Here is an 18,315-nt window from a genome sequence, read left to right as displayed (position 1 = left end):
ACCATTTGTCATTGGTAAGACATTCCTATTAGTTGAGGAGAATGAGCTGTAGCTTCTTAAGGGCCCAGGTCTGTAAATCAAATTACCAGTGGTAGGAATGTTTAAAGCAAACCCTTGCTGCTGTTTGTTGACATTGTGAGAAAGACACATCTGTTTGCCAAAGGCAGCAGTGGACACGATCGAGTTTCTGCACTGAGCGATGTGGACTGGTGGAAGTGAGCAGGTCAAGAACTAGACCCACAGGGGACTAAGTCTCCCTAGCCTGGGGCCCCCTTTCCGTGGCAGTGCATGGGGTCTTCAGGATTCCCTGAAACGTGTTCTCCTCTTCACATGTATAGAGCACAGTCTACCTTAAGGCAAAACACAATTTCTTGGTTTTATTGTATTATCGTTTCAGAAAGTTAAATAACTTTTGGTCAATTGTTCTTCAATATTGTCTGTAAGCTAATGTAATAGTTAAAGCATAAAAGCCTTCCTGGTGGTTTTATTTATTTTTATAGAGATGGGGTGTTGCTATGTTAACCAGGGTGGTCTCAAACTCCTGGGTTCAAGCAATTCTCCCGCCTCAGCCTCCGAAAGTGCTGGGATGACAGGCATGAGCGACTGTGCCCAGCCTTAACTGTTTTTTAATATTGTCTGAAAGCTAATGTAATGAAGTGTAAGATGCATCCTGGTGGTTTTCTCATATGGATGTCTTTTTTTCCTTTCCAAGTTATTCATTCAATAATAATAACAAAATATAGGAAAATAATGCTGTTTTCTTTTATTATTTTAAAGTCCTTTTTCCTTTAAAATACATCATGATTTCAGTGCCTTACCTGACTGTGTTTAGAGTCAATAACCCCTGGGTGCCTAGTTTTTAGAGTAAGAAGTTGGGAGTCTGTCCGTGATGTTGAAGACAGTACTGAGCCAAAAGCAGGAGACCGGGGCCTCCTCTCATGCCTGTGTGCCTCTCACCTCCGGGCCTCATTTTCTAATGTATAAGATGAGGAGACTGGGTTAGATCACTGGGTCACTAGAGATTTCTTTTAGGGGGGAGCATTTTTTGTTTTGTTTTGTTTTTCGAAGCCTGGGAGAAAGCCCAGATCGCCATCTCCTGTGCTGTCCTCAAACACATAACCTCTGAGTTATTGCTGAAATCCCTTGGAGGTCTTTTTTATGTTAAAAATTTCGGGATTTGTAGTGATAAAAGCAGAATAAACTCTTATTCATATGTCATAAGTATTGTTTTAACTTTCTTCTTTTAAAATACTAATTTTTTTATCTTGTCACAGCCCAATGATGATCATTACTCAGAAGATCACTAGTTTGGCTTACGAAATTCATGATGGTAAGAATTCTGAAATTAATTTTTTGTTGCTGAAAAAATTTTAATTCCAATAATCTTTTGCTTGAGATATTACCGTAACTTTCTGCTGTTAGAGTAAGGAAAGGGAGGGTGTTAAGATAGTGGAATATATTTAACTCTGCATAGGGTTATGAAAAATGCTTGCTTTCCTTCAGTGTTTTATCTTCATTTTGAATTCAGTGCAGTGACAAAAAGTAAAATGGTGTGATTTAGTCATATGGCCCACAGTAGTGGTAATTTGACATATAAAGGAAAGAGACATTTGGTCTAGATCAAGTTTTATTATTTCCTGCTTCCTTGTTAAATTCTTATTATAATTTATGTGTTACCCCCACCTCTTTCCTTTTTATACATACATTCATAATTATATGTTTCCATATATTTTTATTATAAATATTTCTCTTTTCAATGAGTGACATATAGCCTGGCCTAACAGGACTCTGAGTCATAAGATTTGGACTCTGATTCCTTCAAAGACTGAAGAAGTGAAGCATCCCTATTAGAACAGTCATTTGTATGTATCCTGGGGAGCTTTTGAGATGAATTTGAGCCCCACTGTGTCTCCACCTATCCAGTGCAACTCCCCAGGCAGGTTTTCCCTCTTACTGTCTGAGGACCAGCCCTGACAGTACTGTGAAAAGAAAGTGAGAGAGAGAGAGAATTTTTCCTCTTCTCGCCTCTGACTACTACAAGCATTTCTGGGGGATGGTGGAAGGAAAGAGGTAGATTAAAAAATCTCTGCTACGTGTTTAATCAAGTCTGCATGTTAAACAGCAACTCTGCCCTTCGAAAGAGAAACTTCACCTCTGAGGGAAAATTCCGCATACAGGAGGGAACATGAGGTGTGGTAGGAGTGTGGGTTTTGATGGATGGGCAAATGTACACTCAGATTCCAGTTCAGCTTCTTACTGCTTCAGTTTTCTCCATTGTCAATTAACAGTATGATCCAGCTTGAAGGGTTTTTTCATGGATTATAATTTGTGCAGTGTCTTGTAGTTCTTGCATTCTGATCAATGAAGTCATCTGGCGAAACTCACCAGACCTTGAAACGAGATTGTAGTTATAAAACTTATACTAGAAAACACTGTAGGCAAAAACATACAGTTATCTTCAGGTGCTAAAACTTCTGTAATAAGCCGATAACAGGTTACTCCTGTGACACTGGAAAGAGAATATAGAAAAGTCATGGGTCAAGGATATAATTTTGTCCATAGGTCTAGAAGTATCTGATGACAATATATATTCAACTCAGAATTAGAAGCACAACAAACCCCATTTTGTGACCTCTTCTTTTAAATGGATTTAATGGTAATTATCTGTTTAGAACAGTTTAGATTTTGATTAATCTTGGCAGCATTTAAAGATTTCATTCCCTTTAACTTATCAAACTGGATTCCTCTTCCAGTTTGCTTCAGTACATCCTTTGAGACAGTCTGCTACAGATCTGCCACTCCCGATACCACCTACCCCTTTATTCCCAAGGGATGGATTGAACCCTGTCTAATCTATATTTTCTCAGCTAGTCTTTCAGAGAAGGGCCTTATTGTCTGTGTGTCGGGGGACCCCAACACCACTCCCAGCTTGGTGATTCACAGGACTTAGCATGTAGTTGTATTCATGGCTAACATTTATTACAGTGAAAAGATTCCAAGCAAAGTCAGTAAAATGCAATGTGCCTGTAGTGAAGTCTAGAAGAAACCAGGCACAAGTTTCCAGAAGTCCTCTCCCAGGGGAATCACTTAGTTTTTCACAATTTGTTGCTGGGGGAATTAAGAATGTACTTAATTTCCCCAGCAACAAATTGTGACAACAGCTGGGAAGTGTCTATTAGGGAAACTCTTAAAGTTTTTCTTAGGGGCTGGTCACATAGGCTTCCGCTGCCTAACACACACCAAATTCCAGGCTTCCAGAAGGAAAGCAGGTGTTCAGAATAAACCATGTTGTTGACACAAATAGGCTAGGCATAGGGAACATTTCATATTGGTGTAGGGGACTGTGGACCAGCGCACACCTTATAAGAAGGCCTTACTAAGGACAGCAGACTCAGAACTGTGCTAACCTGTTTCTGCACAGTCTGGTTCTGGACCACTCCTAGATGAAACCAAGTGAATTATCTATAACTGTGTCTGTTTCTCAACTATCAGTGAATCAATCCAGCAGCATCATTCATACTTGCATCCTCAGGAAGCAGGTGTTACTGTATCTTTGGATATTTCTAGGCATGGTTTTAAGACATTTCATCACCCTCACATAACAGAGCCTGTTTACCCTTCTGGCTTTGAGATTGCTGAGGGCTTAGGTTGAATGACTAAAATAACCTGCTGGCATGTTTGTTCATGAAGTCTGACTTGTATTGTGGCCTTTAGGGATAGCATAGCTGGTTTTCTTGCTGGCAGCTTCATTGATGTCACCTTACAGTAGGAATACTTCAGCTAACTGAATGTTTGTACAGGTTGAGTATCTCTTATATGAAATGCTTGAGATCAGAAGTGTTTCCAATTTTGGATTTGTTTGGATTTTGAATATTTGCATACATATAATGAGATATCTTGGGACCCAAGCCTAAACACAGAATTAATTTATGTTTTATATATACCTTATACACATAGACTGAGGGTAATTTTCTACATTATTTTTAATAATTTTATGCATGAAACAAAATATGTGTACATCGAACCATCAGAAACCAAAGATGTCACTATCGCAGCCACCCATGTGGATAATCAGTGGTTGTTTGGCATCACCATGATTCCTGAACTCCGAATTTACATGAAAATGATAAGCAATCATTTTCTTATACCTAGTCATACGTAAGTACTAAACAGTGGAAAATATACCATTCCATTGATACAGTGAAAAAATAGTGTACTCAGGGCAACTAAGCAGCACAGTAGAATCTCTGGACTGCCAGCATCAGCGGTTAGACACAGCAGCAACAAACAGTGGCAGGCGTTCAGTCTCTGCCAACAACGTGTTGTCACCATGGGGCTCAGAAGTCTTCTTGTATCCCATTGTTTACTGGACTGCCTTGTCTGTACCTGGTTAGACTTTTAGCGTTAAAAAATGATATCTTTTCTTTAATTGGTTTTTGGTGATTCTTTTGGCAAGTTCCCAAATTGTGAACTGAGAAGGGAGGCTGAGCTTGTTGTGCTTGTAGGCTTTTGACACAAGTTTGTTCTATGTAACTCTATGCTTTAAGCTCTGTGTCTGCTTTTCTTGGCTAGTTTATACTTTGAAAGCAATAATAGCTTCTCTGAGCAACGTGGCAGGCTGAACTGGTGTAGAGGTCCACCCTATGCCAAACACTTGGAAATGCTGACTAAACCTAACAACATAGTTTATGTATGGCAAAGCTTGAAATCACAAATAAGGTTATTAACATGTCACCCTTCTGGTAAAAGCATGAGGAAAAAAAGGATAAGAAATTTTAGACAACCGAATACTTATCCTCATTTCTAAAGATGGCTGTTGTTTTTTTAAGGAAAGGGTGGACAGCAGTGTATCTGATATGGGGAAAGAAAATAGAATTGTCACAAATAGGAGTTATCCTTTTTAAGCGTTTAAATCCTGATAGTATTTTACCTTTTTCTCATCTTTGATCATCTTTTTTTAAGTGTTTTTTTTTCCCCCTGATTATAAAAAGTAGGTATGTGGTCATTGAGGAAAATTTGAAAAACATGAATTGGAAATACAAAGAAAAATAATCTTCTGTATCCCTCCCCCAACAATCCTCAGAGCCAGACCTCCTCCTTTTTTTTCTTTTTAGGCAGTCTAGGCCCACTACAACCTCCGCTTCCCAGATCCAAGCGATTCTCATGCCTCAGCCTCCTGAGTAGTTGGGATTACAGGCATGTACCACCATGCCTGGCTAATTTTTTTATTTTTTTAAAGTACAGACAAGATTTCACCATGTTGGCCAAGCTGGTCTCAAACTCCTGACCTCAGGTGATTCAGCTGCCTTGGCCTCCCAAAGTGCTGGGATTACAGATGTGAGCCACTGCGCCTGGTCCCTTCTTTTTTTTATTAATATTTCCTTTATCATCTTATGAGGCATAGTTTTCTTTTTACATAATTGTCAAAAGTGGAATGTATAATATATTCCCATTCTTCAATTGTAGCATATATAGGCTGCTACTTTTTTTTTTGCTATTATGTATAAACTTGTGATGATCCGTGTCATATATCTTGAACCACACCTTCAGTTATTTCCTTAGGGCTAGAGTTTTAGGAATAGAGGGTAGAAAGATATCTAACGTGTTTGCTATACTGGTTTACAGAAAGATGATGTGAGTTCCTCTTGGTAGCTCATTTATTTGTTTATCTTCTCTCTCCCTACTAGACTATAAGTGCTATAAAAGCAGGGAGTTTGTTTTTCCTCTGCTCTTTCCTCAGTGCATAGAATAGTTTCGGAGACATTTTAAGGAAGTAATTATTTTCTTCTCATCTTTGTATTATATACATATAAAATACATAAAATGTGTGTTTTACATAATTTAGATTGTACAATATGAGTAAGAGCCCTTTAAAATTTCTGCATACTTATAAGTGTAAATGGCATCTTGCTCTTTTAATGTACATTTAATGGTTTATAATAAAAATGTTATGAAATTAACATTTCACATTAGTTGGCTACATGTAGTTCTTTTATGATTTGTCTTTTCCTGTTTTTAGTTTTGTCTATTTCAGTGTTTTTTTAATTGCTTTAGCTTTGTTTCTTTTGGGAATATTAATACTTTATTAATATTAATTTATGAATATTAATGTTGCTGCTTGCTTTTTAATTTAGTTCCCCTTTAGTCTTTAAATTGGATTTGAGGTATATATATTTTCAAAGCATATGGATCTAGTAAGTTGATGTGTAATCTTAAATAATACATCCTCTTCTTTGAAGAGAAAGTAAATAGATGGATAAAGATCATATATTTGAGTTTGGTTTTCATGCATTGGAGTCATCAAGAGTAAGGAAATTGCTCCTTGCTTTATGTTGAGCTTCTAGTTTATAGTACTAATGTGTAGTCATTTAAGTTATCCAATAATAGAAAAATTGTAATGGCCCTTTTGGAAAAGTCATAGCATTTACAGTTAAGGACAATAACATTATAATTTAAAAAGTGCCAGCATTTGGGAATTCTTTAGTTTGATTATAACTTCCCTTAGAGTGGAGTCAAATGACCACCCATGTGTTATTTTATAAAGACTTTTCACATGATTGAGCCTGTGTTGCCATAAGAAGGAATGGAATAGTCATTATATCAAAATTGGGAATATAATAGCATGAATTTCAAATGAGGAAAGTAATGAAAGTCTGCATGGACAAAAATGCCATTTTGGGAGAAATCTTAATTGATAAAAGTACCAATTTTTGTTTCTCAGGGATGTTTCGGAAGGATGAAGAACTGACTTCCTCACAGAGGGATTTAGCTGTAAGGTACGTGCCTTTGCATCGTATCCTGTCATGCTTCCCATGCCTCTGCCTAGGAACCACATTCCTCCTGTGGCTTAGGCTTACTAGTCCTTCTAGAGGTACTTACTTCTGAAAATCAAGCCTCACTCCCTCCACGCACCTCCCTCCTGCCAAAGCCTGCTGGGTGGGACTGGGTATCCTCTCTAAGGCTCCTGCAGCACCCTGCCTATGTGATTGTACGTGTATGACTCCTGTGGGCCATGAGGCTAGCTGCTAGTTTTTGTCCCTGTGAGACTCTGAGTTCCTTGAAGACAGGAGGATAGTATTGTCTTCATGTCTGCCATCTAGTAATTACTGATAGTAATTGCAGGTACCATTTACAGGCCGATAACTTGATGGCAGGTACTGGGCTAAGATATAATGCATTAGTATAGTATATAGATGCCATATTTTGAAATAATAAAGAACCAGTCAGATAATTCTCATTATTATTTGAGGAATTCATCTGTGATAGGCTTCTACTTCATTTATTGAAGGCACTCTGATGACTGATCTGAGGAATGGCTTAATTTCACAGGGTCCATCTCAACCGAAAATAATTTGAGATGGAATACGCATTATACTTAAAGAAAAATTATCTGTAGATTACCTTGTTTCTAAATCTAGAATGAATAAGTGCGTAACTGCTAGAAGAATGAGATTGTTTGTGATATTATTTAGAACTACACTAAGTATTCATTCATCTTTGATCCCAGGTAGCATGTCTTAGGGATCTTTTTATATTTTCCCCATCTTTAAAAATGTTCTATTCTGATAACCTCTATAGTCAGTCTTTATATAGCAATAAATACACACTTAAGTATACTTTTCTAGAGGTTAATTTGGTCTGGGTTCTTTGATCTTTAGGGGCCCTTGGGCTATCCCAGTAGCTACTCATTTACACTCAGCCCCCATTTCCCCCGTGCCTCTCACATTGAGAGAAAATCCCCAGACCTAGGTAACCCAACCTCTCCACCTACCTAAACAGTGGAATAAAGCTGAATGGAAAAACATCTTCTTGCTGACTGGACTCATTTGAATTTGTTACTCCAAATTTAAAATTAGGATTCCTAGTATTGCCAGTGGCTCAATGATATTTCCTTAGTCCACTCATTTCCCACACACTACTAAGATGATATATTCTCCTTTCTCCCAGACTTTTAACACTCTGTCCCCGCTACTTATGTTGGTAGCAAAATTTTATTTTTTGGAGAGAAAAAAAAGCAATCCTACTTTGATTTTGCAACCACCAAATATACAATGATGCCTGAATCTCTAACACAGTGCTCTACTTTCTTTCCTGGTATCAAATACTAGCTGTCCGTAATCTAAGGCCAGCTTCTCACTGTGGCACGGAGTCCACTTCCTTCTCAAGGATTTTGCTGTGTCAGTTACTCCTGTCTGTTCGCTCACTGATTTCTGCCTCTCCGTTGGGACACCCACCACCTGAACAGAACAAGCTCATGGCACCTCTCATTCCTTTCTAGCCGTCACCCCATTATTGCACACTCCTTTAGAAGAGCACTTTTTGAAGGCTTTGTCAACATTCAGTGTCCTTCCCATTCTCTCCTCAACCCCCTGCATTAAGGTATTTATTTGTCCCCATTCTTGGTCTGAAATCATTCTTTCAGGATCGCTCTTAGTCTTGGCCGATTTCATTGTCAGCCTGTTTGCATGATGCCGAACCTCAACAGCACTGGCCAGCTGGCCACTCTTCTGAAATACCTTCTTCACTTCCTTCCAGGACACTCCATTCTTTCCCTTTTTCTCCTCCCTCACTGACTCTCTGTTTCTTCTGCTTAATCCTCTGACCCTGCTTCTGCCTTACCACAGGAAGAACCTGCTGTATTCCAGGGCTCAGACCTGGACCTCTCAGTTTTCTCCAGGTGGTCACATCCATTGACTTTAAATACCATCTTCATGTTTGAAGTCTTCTAAATTTATATTCCCGCACAATCCTGTCCCCTCAGCTCCAGCCTCATTTATCCAACTGCCATTTTAAGGTCTCTACATGGATAGTGACAGGCAGCTCAAACAGAACATGTTCAAAACAGAACTTCTAATTTGGTTCCCTCTTCCTTCCTCCTCCACATCTGTTCCTCCACCATTATCACCCACTTAGTTAATAACAGTGGCATTATCACTGGTGGCTTGGGGGGACTTCCGTTTTCTTATAGCAAATACGCTTCACCAGCAAGTTAAGTTAGCCCTTCCTTTAAAATTCATCTCTGATCTGACTGATTTTCACCACTTCCGCAGGTCACATCCCAGCACAAACCCTCATTTTCTACTTGGTCTGCTGTGGGAGCCTTCCTACCTGGCATCCCTATTTTCTCCCATCCCCTGTGCAGCCTACTTTTCAGCTGGCAGCCAGAGAAGCTTTTAATGTGCATTGAATTATATTATTCCCCTCCCCTGATGAAAATCCTCCAGTGGCTTCCCCTGTAATTTAGAATAGAATTACAAACCCCTGGCCACAGCATATAAGGCCCAGCAAGAGCCCAGAGCTTGCCCACGCTTCCTCAATCCATCCATTCTTTACTGTGCAAACCACTCTATCAAAAGTACGCCTCCCTTCCTGCCATCGCTTTCTGTCCCTTTGCTCTGCTTTGTTTTCTTCAGTAGTAGGTTTAACTGTCTGATGTTATACAAGACATTTGTTTTAATTGTCCCTCTCCATGCCCCTCAATATAAGGTCATTGAGGACAAGAACTTTGTCTCATTTATTGTTCCCGTTATCTAAGTTGTAGTTCATTATTTGGAGTGATTTTGCCTCCAAGATTCAGACATTTTTGGTTGTTACTGCCCAGGGGGTGGTGCTACTGACACCTGGTGGGTAGCACCTAGGGGGTGCTGCCAAACACCCTGCAGTGTGCAGGAGGATGCCACAACAGAGAACTGGGGGTCCAAAGTGTCAATAATTCCACAGGGAGAAGCCCAAACTTGAGACAGCACATGGTTGATATCAAATAATTATCAATGGAATGAATGAATGAATGAAGCTTTTGTTTGGTATTATACATTACAATTAGATTTAAGTTCTGATTTTATAAACAAGTGTAGTAATTTACTTCAGTACCTAAAATGACTTGTTGTTTGATACAGTGGAGCCAAAAATTACTTAAGCAAGTTTCATGATTAAGAACCTCCTCCTGTCCTTGCTAATGGTGATACATAGTTGACTTGGTGTTAAAATAATTGGTATTGAGAATGAAACTCTGCTGCTGGAGTACAAGGAGTTCTTTTGTACCCTTGTGACTGCAGGGTACTTATCCCAGTCTTTGATACAGTGAGAAAGCATGCTGTTTCATCATTAAATAGAAATAACTAAAAGAGAAAATCTGCCAGAAACATTTTCTGTCATCAATTTCAAGCCCTGAAAAGAAAATACTTAAGGTTCAAGACATTTTTAAAAGTGGAAAAATAATTCTGGAAAAGTTAGAAAAGTAGTTTTGGCTGAGTGGTAACCTAGACAGTATCAGATGGGCAGGAATCACTATTTTGTTCTATGTAATTTCTCAAAGAAAAATAATGTATGCTAAGCTAGGCAAGGTGGTGAGTGCCTGTCATCCCAGCTACTCAGGAGGCCAAGGCAGAAGGATTGCTTGAGCTCAGGAGTTTGAGTCCAGCCTGGGCAACATAACAAGACCTATCTCTTAAATTGTTTTTTAAAAATACATTCTATTATGAGGGTGTTCTCTCAACCTCTCTTGTCCACAAGAATGTTTGTATATTTTAAGGAGACAGCTTATCCTATTCAGAGAGGAGGAGGGACTGTGACATGTTTGAGAAGCCTACCTGCCGTGCCTAGGTGCAGTTGTGGTTTCTTTGTGATGGCTTGTAATCGACAGTAGACTTTCTTAATGGAACTGTATTTTTTTTTTAAATATACACTCCTTATTCATTTATATGATAACATAAATAGTCTAAACAGTCTCTTGCATAAACTAACTGTTTTCACCCTGTTACCCGTAGGTACCATGTATCATTTGGACAGACCTCTAAGGAATGGAATTAAAAATGTTTTGGGACATTCTTGACTCCCTTTTCTCTTCCACCCCATAGCCAATCCCTCAGCAGACTTCAGGCTCCACTGCCAGGACACGTGCAGAGCGTCTGCACCTCCTCCAGCCATCGTCATCTCCTGCCTGGAGATAGCAGGAGCCCCACACATGGGCTGAAGTGATGTGTTTTCAGACATAGGTCTTTTAAAACCCTGCTATGTTTTTTCATTTAAGTCAGAATAAAATCTAAAGTCCCTGCCATGGCTAGTAAGGCAGGCCCTGTCTGGTTCAGCTCAGCTGTCTTCCCTGCTCCTACCTCCTCTCCTGGGACCACTCTACTCCAGCCCCATGGTCTCCTTGCTGCCAGGCATGCCCAGCTCAGGGGTCCTCAAGCATCATTCCCTCTGCCTGGAATCCCTGTCCACATTATTCCTGTCACTTTTTTCTGGTCTCTGCTCAAATGTCACCTTACCAGAGAGGCCTTCTCTGACTTCTCAATATCATAAAAGAGTTCCTTCTTTTTGTAGCACTTAGCATCTCTGAAAATATTTTTTTTATATATTTTATTATTGTTTTCTGCAACTGGTATGCAAGCCTTGTGGCTATAGGATTGTCTTCTCTTTGTTTCCTGCTGTATCCAGGCCCTGGAGCATGTGGGGCACATGGTGTGCAGCATGTGTTTGTTATAAGAGCAGATAATTGCCTGGGAAGAGACAGCACTTTATGGATAGTGCACCCATCTTTGATTTGTTTCATCATGAGAAATCTAAGTCAAAACCTTTATATTTGCCCTAAGTATCTATAAAGAAGCTCTTATTCAGACACACTGTTGAGCATGACTGTGTCCTGAGCCTGAAAATTTTTGTTGTGTGGGTGCAAATGAAAATTAAAGCTTGTCTTATTTTGGAAATGGGGAACAGTGAGGTGGATGATTATTCTATCAAATGTTCTGAAAGCTTACGCTGCATCTCACTGGTTGCATGTCTTTTCATTGCAGGCGCATGCCAAGCCTACTGGAGTATTTGAGTTACAACTGTAACTTCATGGGGATCCTGGCAGGCCCACTCTGCTCTTACAAAGACTACATTACTTTCATTGAAGGCAGATCATACCATATGACACAATCAGGTGAAAATGGAAAAGAAGAGATACAGTCTGAAAGAACAGAGCCATCTCCAAATGTAAGGTCATGAGATTTATCTAGAGCCTTCATAGCATGTATTGGTTAGTCTTATTTATTTAAATATACAAATATTTTCACATTTCGAACTTAACCATGTATTTCTTTAAGAATACTTTTCAAGATAAATGACTCTTCATACTGTTACTTAATGGTGATATCTAGTAGAAGTACAGTCATGATTAAAGAACATAAATAAAGTCACTTCAGAAAGTATGTGCTGAATTCCTTCATAAGAATAATGCTTTATAGTTACAGGGAATTTTACAAGAAAGCTCTTATTATGGAATTGGCCAGCCTAATGATTTTCCAGGCCCACCCTCCCTCCTCCCTCTCTCCCTCCTTCACTCCAACCCTCCCCCCTCTCTCCTCTCCTTCCTTCCTCCCTCCCTCTTTCTGTGTGACTGTCTTAACCCCTGCCTTGTGTTCCAGCAGATTGTAAACACTCTGTATCCTCCATTTCTTTTTTGCTTGCCCCCTCCTCTTCTTAATTATTGCCAGTTGAACTCTTTCTTTCCTTTAAAGGCCTACTTCAAATATCACCTTTTCCATAAAACAGCTCCTTATTCCCACAGTGAAGAGATTAGTAATATTATAAAGATATAAAAAATAGCTAACACTTTGACAGTGCTCACCGTGTGTCAGGCTCTGTGGTGTGGACTTCACACCTCTGTTTCAGCCCTCCCTCATAGCAGTCATACAAGGCAGGCACTGTTTTTCTTACCATCTAACAGATGAGGAAACTAAGACTCAGAGGCTAAGTTTGACCAAGATTTCCCAGGTTGGCAGTAGAACTGGAATTCAAACTAGTGCAATCTGGTTCCAAGTCTGTGCTAAGTTGCCTTACAACCAAACATAATTTTTACTTTCTTTGAGCCACTGGGGTATTTGAAACTGCTGGGATGCTGCTTCATAAGGAAAGGCATTGAGACTCTGTATAGGCTCAGTTTCTGTTAGACTTCATCTGGTAAAATCTAAAGTTTCCATGAAAAAGAACAGACCAATCTGGAAGTCTGTGAGTTGAAGGAAAGGGGCTGATATGTTTTCCCTGAATGCAGGGTTTAGAGCAAGGGGTGACGTGACCTCCCTTATCCTGCAAATCTACCACCCTCCACTGTGTGGGCAACAAAGAGTGAATGTAGAAATGTGCATGCCTTCGCAAAAGATAGTATATTGTCTCTTTCCTACCATGTGGCTCATTGTATTTTATACCAAAATGGTGTTTTTCTCTTCGTATTTTCTATTACTGGTTAAGTGTTGAGAAATGTCATCTCAAACTGGATGGGATTCCAGACTTGAAATTGGTGTCTTTTCATTGACTGTTTTCTATCTCCAGGGTGACCACTTAATCTTTTAGTGGTCTCCCTGCTGTAAGAGAAAGTAAAGACAATTGTAGACAGCATCATAGAAGTTTATTCTAGAATGCTAGAAGGAGAATGAAAGCCTAGGAATCAAGATGCTGGACTCTCAGTGACCAGTTTGGCTCATCATTTCCGCACATCGCTTAATGTGTATGAGTCCCTCTCTGCAAAAGGAGAATCCTAATGTCTTCCCCATTTTAGAGACTGTATGAAGATCAAACGATTTTGTAAAATAGTTGAAAATATCAAATGTTATAAACGTGATAGTAGTAAATCAAATTCGACAAAAAATAATACACATATATATGTTCTGTTACTTCACTGAGTTTTTATGGGTTTTGCTCTCATAAAATGTCACTTTCCTCTTTTGGGTTATAGACATCTTAAATCAGAGGTTGTTGATAATGGTAAATATTCTTAATGTGTTTTCCCACCATTTAAATAATATATTTTATTTAAATTTTACATTCATATACTTTATAATGTCAAATAGTGATAGTCAGTAATAAGTCCCTCAAATGGCATTTAGATGCTCCTTGTGCATCAGTGGAGTATGTAGATTATTGAGATCCAAAAAAGGATGCTTGTGGAGCCCACTGGCTCTTCTGTTGGGGACCTCTCCATTGTCCTCTCCTCTGTCTGCATCATTTAGGATATGGGTTTGGCTGCTGAAACAAGGACCAAAATAACAGGAACTTAAAGTAGAAATTTATTTTTATGTTACATGTGGGACACTCACCTGTAAGCAGTGCATTAATAACATGGGGGCCCTATGGTATGAGAGATCCACACTCCGTCTTCCCTGTATAGATTACTTTTGCTCACATCCTATTGACCAGACCCTAATCACATAGCCACACTCGGGTGTACCATAGGTGCTGATGTGTCATCTTTAGCTAGACTTCCAAGCAACCAAGAGAAATTTCTTTTTCTGTGCAGGAAGGGGAGGAGGGCTCCCAGGTAACACTTGGCAGTCTCTGTCGTGACATATGTAGGACATTTCCCTGGGGCTGTTCGTTTTTGTTTGTTTGTTTGTTTGTTTTGAGTGAAGGATTCTCCAGTATTCTGCCTAGGACATACAAACTTGACTGCTGGGACCCTGGGTCTGGGCAGGGGAGGGGGGTTGAGGATATCACCTCTTAGAATACTGGCTGTCTTTGTATTATCTACATTTTCATTGCAGCACCATATCCCTGCCCTGCTTCAGAACTGTACAGTCTAGTGGCTACAGGTTTCTTGCTATATTACTAGAATGATATGCCTCATTTTAAAATTAAAATATGGGGCCATTTGTTTCATCTTGCTTCATTTATAATTACTGTTTTTTCTCTACCATTTTAAAATGTTATAATTCAAATGTAAAGGTAAGATATTTGGGAGGCACTAAGGAAAAAATAGCCTTATTTTATTAAAAGACAATGGAAAACGAGAATAACAGCTGCTGCACAGAGTCCATGAACACTGAGTACTACCTTGCAGGAACAGCTCAATGATAAAGTATTGTTTCCCAAAGTGCAGTGCATCCGGCATATGCTTTGGCTCTTGCCTTGGAGCTTTTCTTTTGGCACTATTACATAAGGTGTTAAAATGTGGCACTTCATTGATAAATTACTTCAGTTAATTTGAATACTATTTGGTTACTGTATGGATCACCTCTAAATCCAGTTATTTTGTTGCATACTTCATCTGGATCTAGCCTTTTCTCCACTTGCTTCTTTTTCTTCATAGCCTATATAATCTCTCTTATACCAAATGAAGTTGAAATATTCTGGCCTTCTACAAATATAAAAACAGCATGAGTTGTAAAAATACAGAATACCCTGAGTTGGTAATGTAACCTTACTGCAGTGTTGCTAAGAATAGCCTCTTCTTTCACCAGTCTTTTATACACATTTTATTCTTCTCAGGTGTGTAACTCTTTTGGTTTTTATTATTCTTGAACAAAGCTCTGTTAACTTTCAGATTTACGGAGATGCATAGATTGTTTATTGTAAAAATAACGTCCATGAGATGCCGAGAATTTGGAAAATACAGGAAAGACACAATGGAAAAAATATTATATATATATATCCATATAAAATTTACTGCCAAAAGTAATTGTTATTTTTTTTTTTTGTATTCACTTCCATTCACACTGATACACCAATGCTTGCTTTTAGATTTCTTGATTTCCTGAAATTTCTGAATACACAAATAGAGATTTTAGTATGAGTTGAGCAGTAACCCCTACGTAGTATTTATTGAGTTGGAAAAGTTCATACCATGAGACTATGGAAAACTTTAAACACCAAGTGCGATTTAGTTCTTCAATTTTGACCAGAAGAATTGTAGGACTGATGTTGAGGAAGATCAATTTGTTAATAATACATAGAATGAATTAAAAGGAGCATGGATAAAGTTGATGAAGTCTCGCCTTGCGCTTTTCAGACTGCGGTAATTCAGAAGCTCTTAGTTTGCGGGCTGTCCTTGTTATTTCACTTGACCATCTCGACAACATTACCTGTGGAGTACAACATTGACGAGCATTTTCAAGCTACAGCTTCATGGCCAACAAAGATTATCTATCTATATATCTCTCTTTTGGCTGCCAGACCCAAATACTATTTTGCATGGACGCTAGGTAAGTAACATGTAAATAGACTCCCTTGTGCCTGTGTTGAAGCAGTCTTTCCTTGTCGATAGATTGCTATCAGTGCGCCCTCTTGAGGATACGTAAAGACCAATTGGAAAAATTAAGTCATCTATGTAGAAGACACAGACCTCACAGTTCATATGTAAGGATATTCTAAAAACAGAATCAATTTTATTATAATACAAAATAAAAATCAATGGATCAATGGAAATACAACAGATATTTGTTGAATGCCTATTGTATTCTAGATTCAGTGCTAGCCAGAATAGATACTAGTATGTATAAGACATAGTCCTTATTCTCCAGATGGTTGTAATTTAGTATGATTGTATTCAGCTTATCATTATGATACCTCTTAAATAGACCGTTAACCATAGTATAATATGGTCAGTAGTTTATCAGCAAAGTGAATAAAATGATATTGGCACACTGATGGGGGTTATCAGTTATGCCAGGAGGTTCATCATTAATTTTTTGTTTGCAATTATGACAATTAAAATGATTCTTAGGGTACTTCTGATCCTCAACCCCAATATTTGGTTTGAAAAATGAATTCAAGACCAGCCTCGGCAACATAGTGAGACCCCTGTTTCTACAAAAAAATTGTTAAAAATCAACTAGGCCTGGTGGTGTGTACCTGTAGTCCCGGCTACTTGAGAGTCTAGGGTGGGAGGACCGCTTGAGCCTAGGAGTCTGAGGCTGCAGTGAGCCGTGATTGCACCACTGCACTCCAGCCTGAGCAACAGAGTGAGACTTTGTCTCAAAAACAGAAAGATTGAATGTGATTTCAGCAATTGAAAAATGGCAGGTTTTGCCCTTACGAGCAAGGAAACATGGAGCTATCTTGCTTTCCCTGGCAGATGTTAGCAGGGGCATGTAGGAGGGACCTGCTCAGGTGAAATGGGCTTTCACAGGGCTTTGCCTGCTCTGCAGAATGAGCCACAAGGGGCTTCAGGCAGCGCCTGATGGTCTGATCCTATGGCCGAAGAAGATAATTTGGCCACGTGTTGAAGGTTGAACTGAAGTAGAGAGAATCCTTCATTGAATAGATTGAAACCTCTTTTATGTATGTGTTGTCTTTTTTATCTCACCCACAAGATTGTAAGCTCCTTTATTCTTATGATTGTCCTGATTGCCTTGTTTATATTTGGTACGCAATGAATATTTGAATGAATGCGCGAAGAAACACATCAGCCAAACGAGGGTGATAATTAGACCTCTGAGGTTTCACATTTTACTCTCAGTTTTATTTTGATTACAATGAAATACAGTTTGGGGCTGGAATCATTATTTTCAATCTTTCATCATACAACTGTGCACAATAGTATCATTAAAAGTTACTTTAACCTGGTGAGTTAATGGCCAATGAAAATAGAATGTTACCTTATGGATTTTAATCTGATATTTCTTTAAGGATTGAACATTTTTATTGTAGCCAAATTTAGACATCAGTAATATCAAATGAGATTCCTGTACTACTTGGATTCTGACTTTAAATTGAGACTGAGAACTTTCCCAAACACCTGGTACTTTTAGGGTTTTATAAGAATTGTGACCTGTTGAATCACTAGATTTATAGAATTATAAGAGTTCTGCATGTTTTTGGATTTGGTTGGACATCTTATTGTTGAAAATCTATCAAATGGAATGAGATCATTGAATTTATAAGGCTTTTGAGAAAAATCACAAAATCTCTGTAAATATGTAAAAATACACAAGATTCATCATTAGGCCAGGAGCAGTAGCTCATGCCTGTAATCCCAGCACATTGGGAGGCTGAGGCAGGAGAATGACTTGAGACCAAGAGTTTGAGACCAGCCTGAGCAACATGTTAAGACCACATCTCTTCAAAAAAAATTTTTTTTTTTTAATTAGCTAGGTGTGGTTGTGCATACCTGTGGTCCCAGCTACTCAAGAGTCCGAGGTGGGTGGATTGCTTTAGCCAGGGAAGTTGAGGCTGCAGTGAGCTGTGATCGCACCATTACACTCCAGCCTGGGGGACAGAGTGAGACCTTGCCTTAAAAAAAAAAAAGAAAAAATTCATCATTAATTTTTTGTTTGCAATTATGACAATTAAAATGATTCTTAGGATACTTATCCCCAACCCCAATATTTGGTTTGAAAAATGAATCTTATGCATTTTTACGTACTTACAAACCAAAGAAAAGGTGAGTTAATTCATTTTCCCTGATTCTTCCTTAAAGAAATAATCATGTTAGAATATATATGAATGACAATTTGAAATTGAACTATATTTAAAGAATTTTAAGAATTTTTATCTGTAAGGCAATAAAGTTGTTTCATTCAATAAATACTTAACTGTGTCTGTACTGTCTTTTTTTTTTTT

General features: G+C 38.7%; 1 protein-coding gene across 3 annotated transcripts in view; it reads left to right on the top strand.

The window, feature by feature from the left end:
• MBOAT2 (membrane bound O-acyltransferase domain containing 2) overlaps window positions 1–18,315 on the top strand; it is a 138,661-nt gene that overhangs the window by 102,324 nt on the left and 18,022 nt on the right. For all 3 annotated transcript variants that reach the window (XM_037737128.1, XM_017525074.2, XM_017525085.2), the window contains 4 exons: window positions 1,275–1,330; window positions 6,722–6,776; window positions 11,793–11,976; window positions 15,764–15,956. In XM_037737128.1, the coding sequence (XP_037593056.1) occupies window positions 1,275–1,330; window positions 6,722–6,776; window positions 11,793–11,976; window positions 15,764–15,956 (488 nt within the window). The remainder of the gene's footprint in view (window positions 1–1,274; window positions 1,331–6,721; window positions 6,777–11,792; window positions 11,977–15,763; window positions 15,957–18,315) is intronic.

Source organism: Cebus imitator, unplaced genomic scaffold (genome assembly GCF_001604975.1).
Source record: "Cebus imitator isolate Cc_AM_T3 unplaced genomic scaffold, Cebus_imitator-1.0 Scaffold1, whole genome shotgun sequence".
NCBI lineage: Eukaryota > Metazoa > Chordata > Mammalia > Primates > Cebidae > Cebus > Cebus imitator.
Note: the sequence above shows the minus strand (reverse complement) of the source record. Positions and strands in the feature narration are given on the sequence as shown.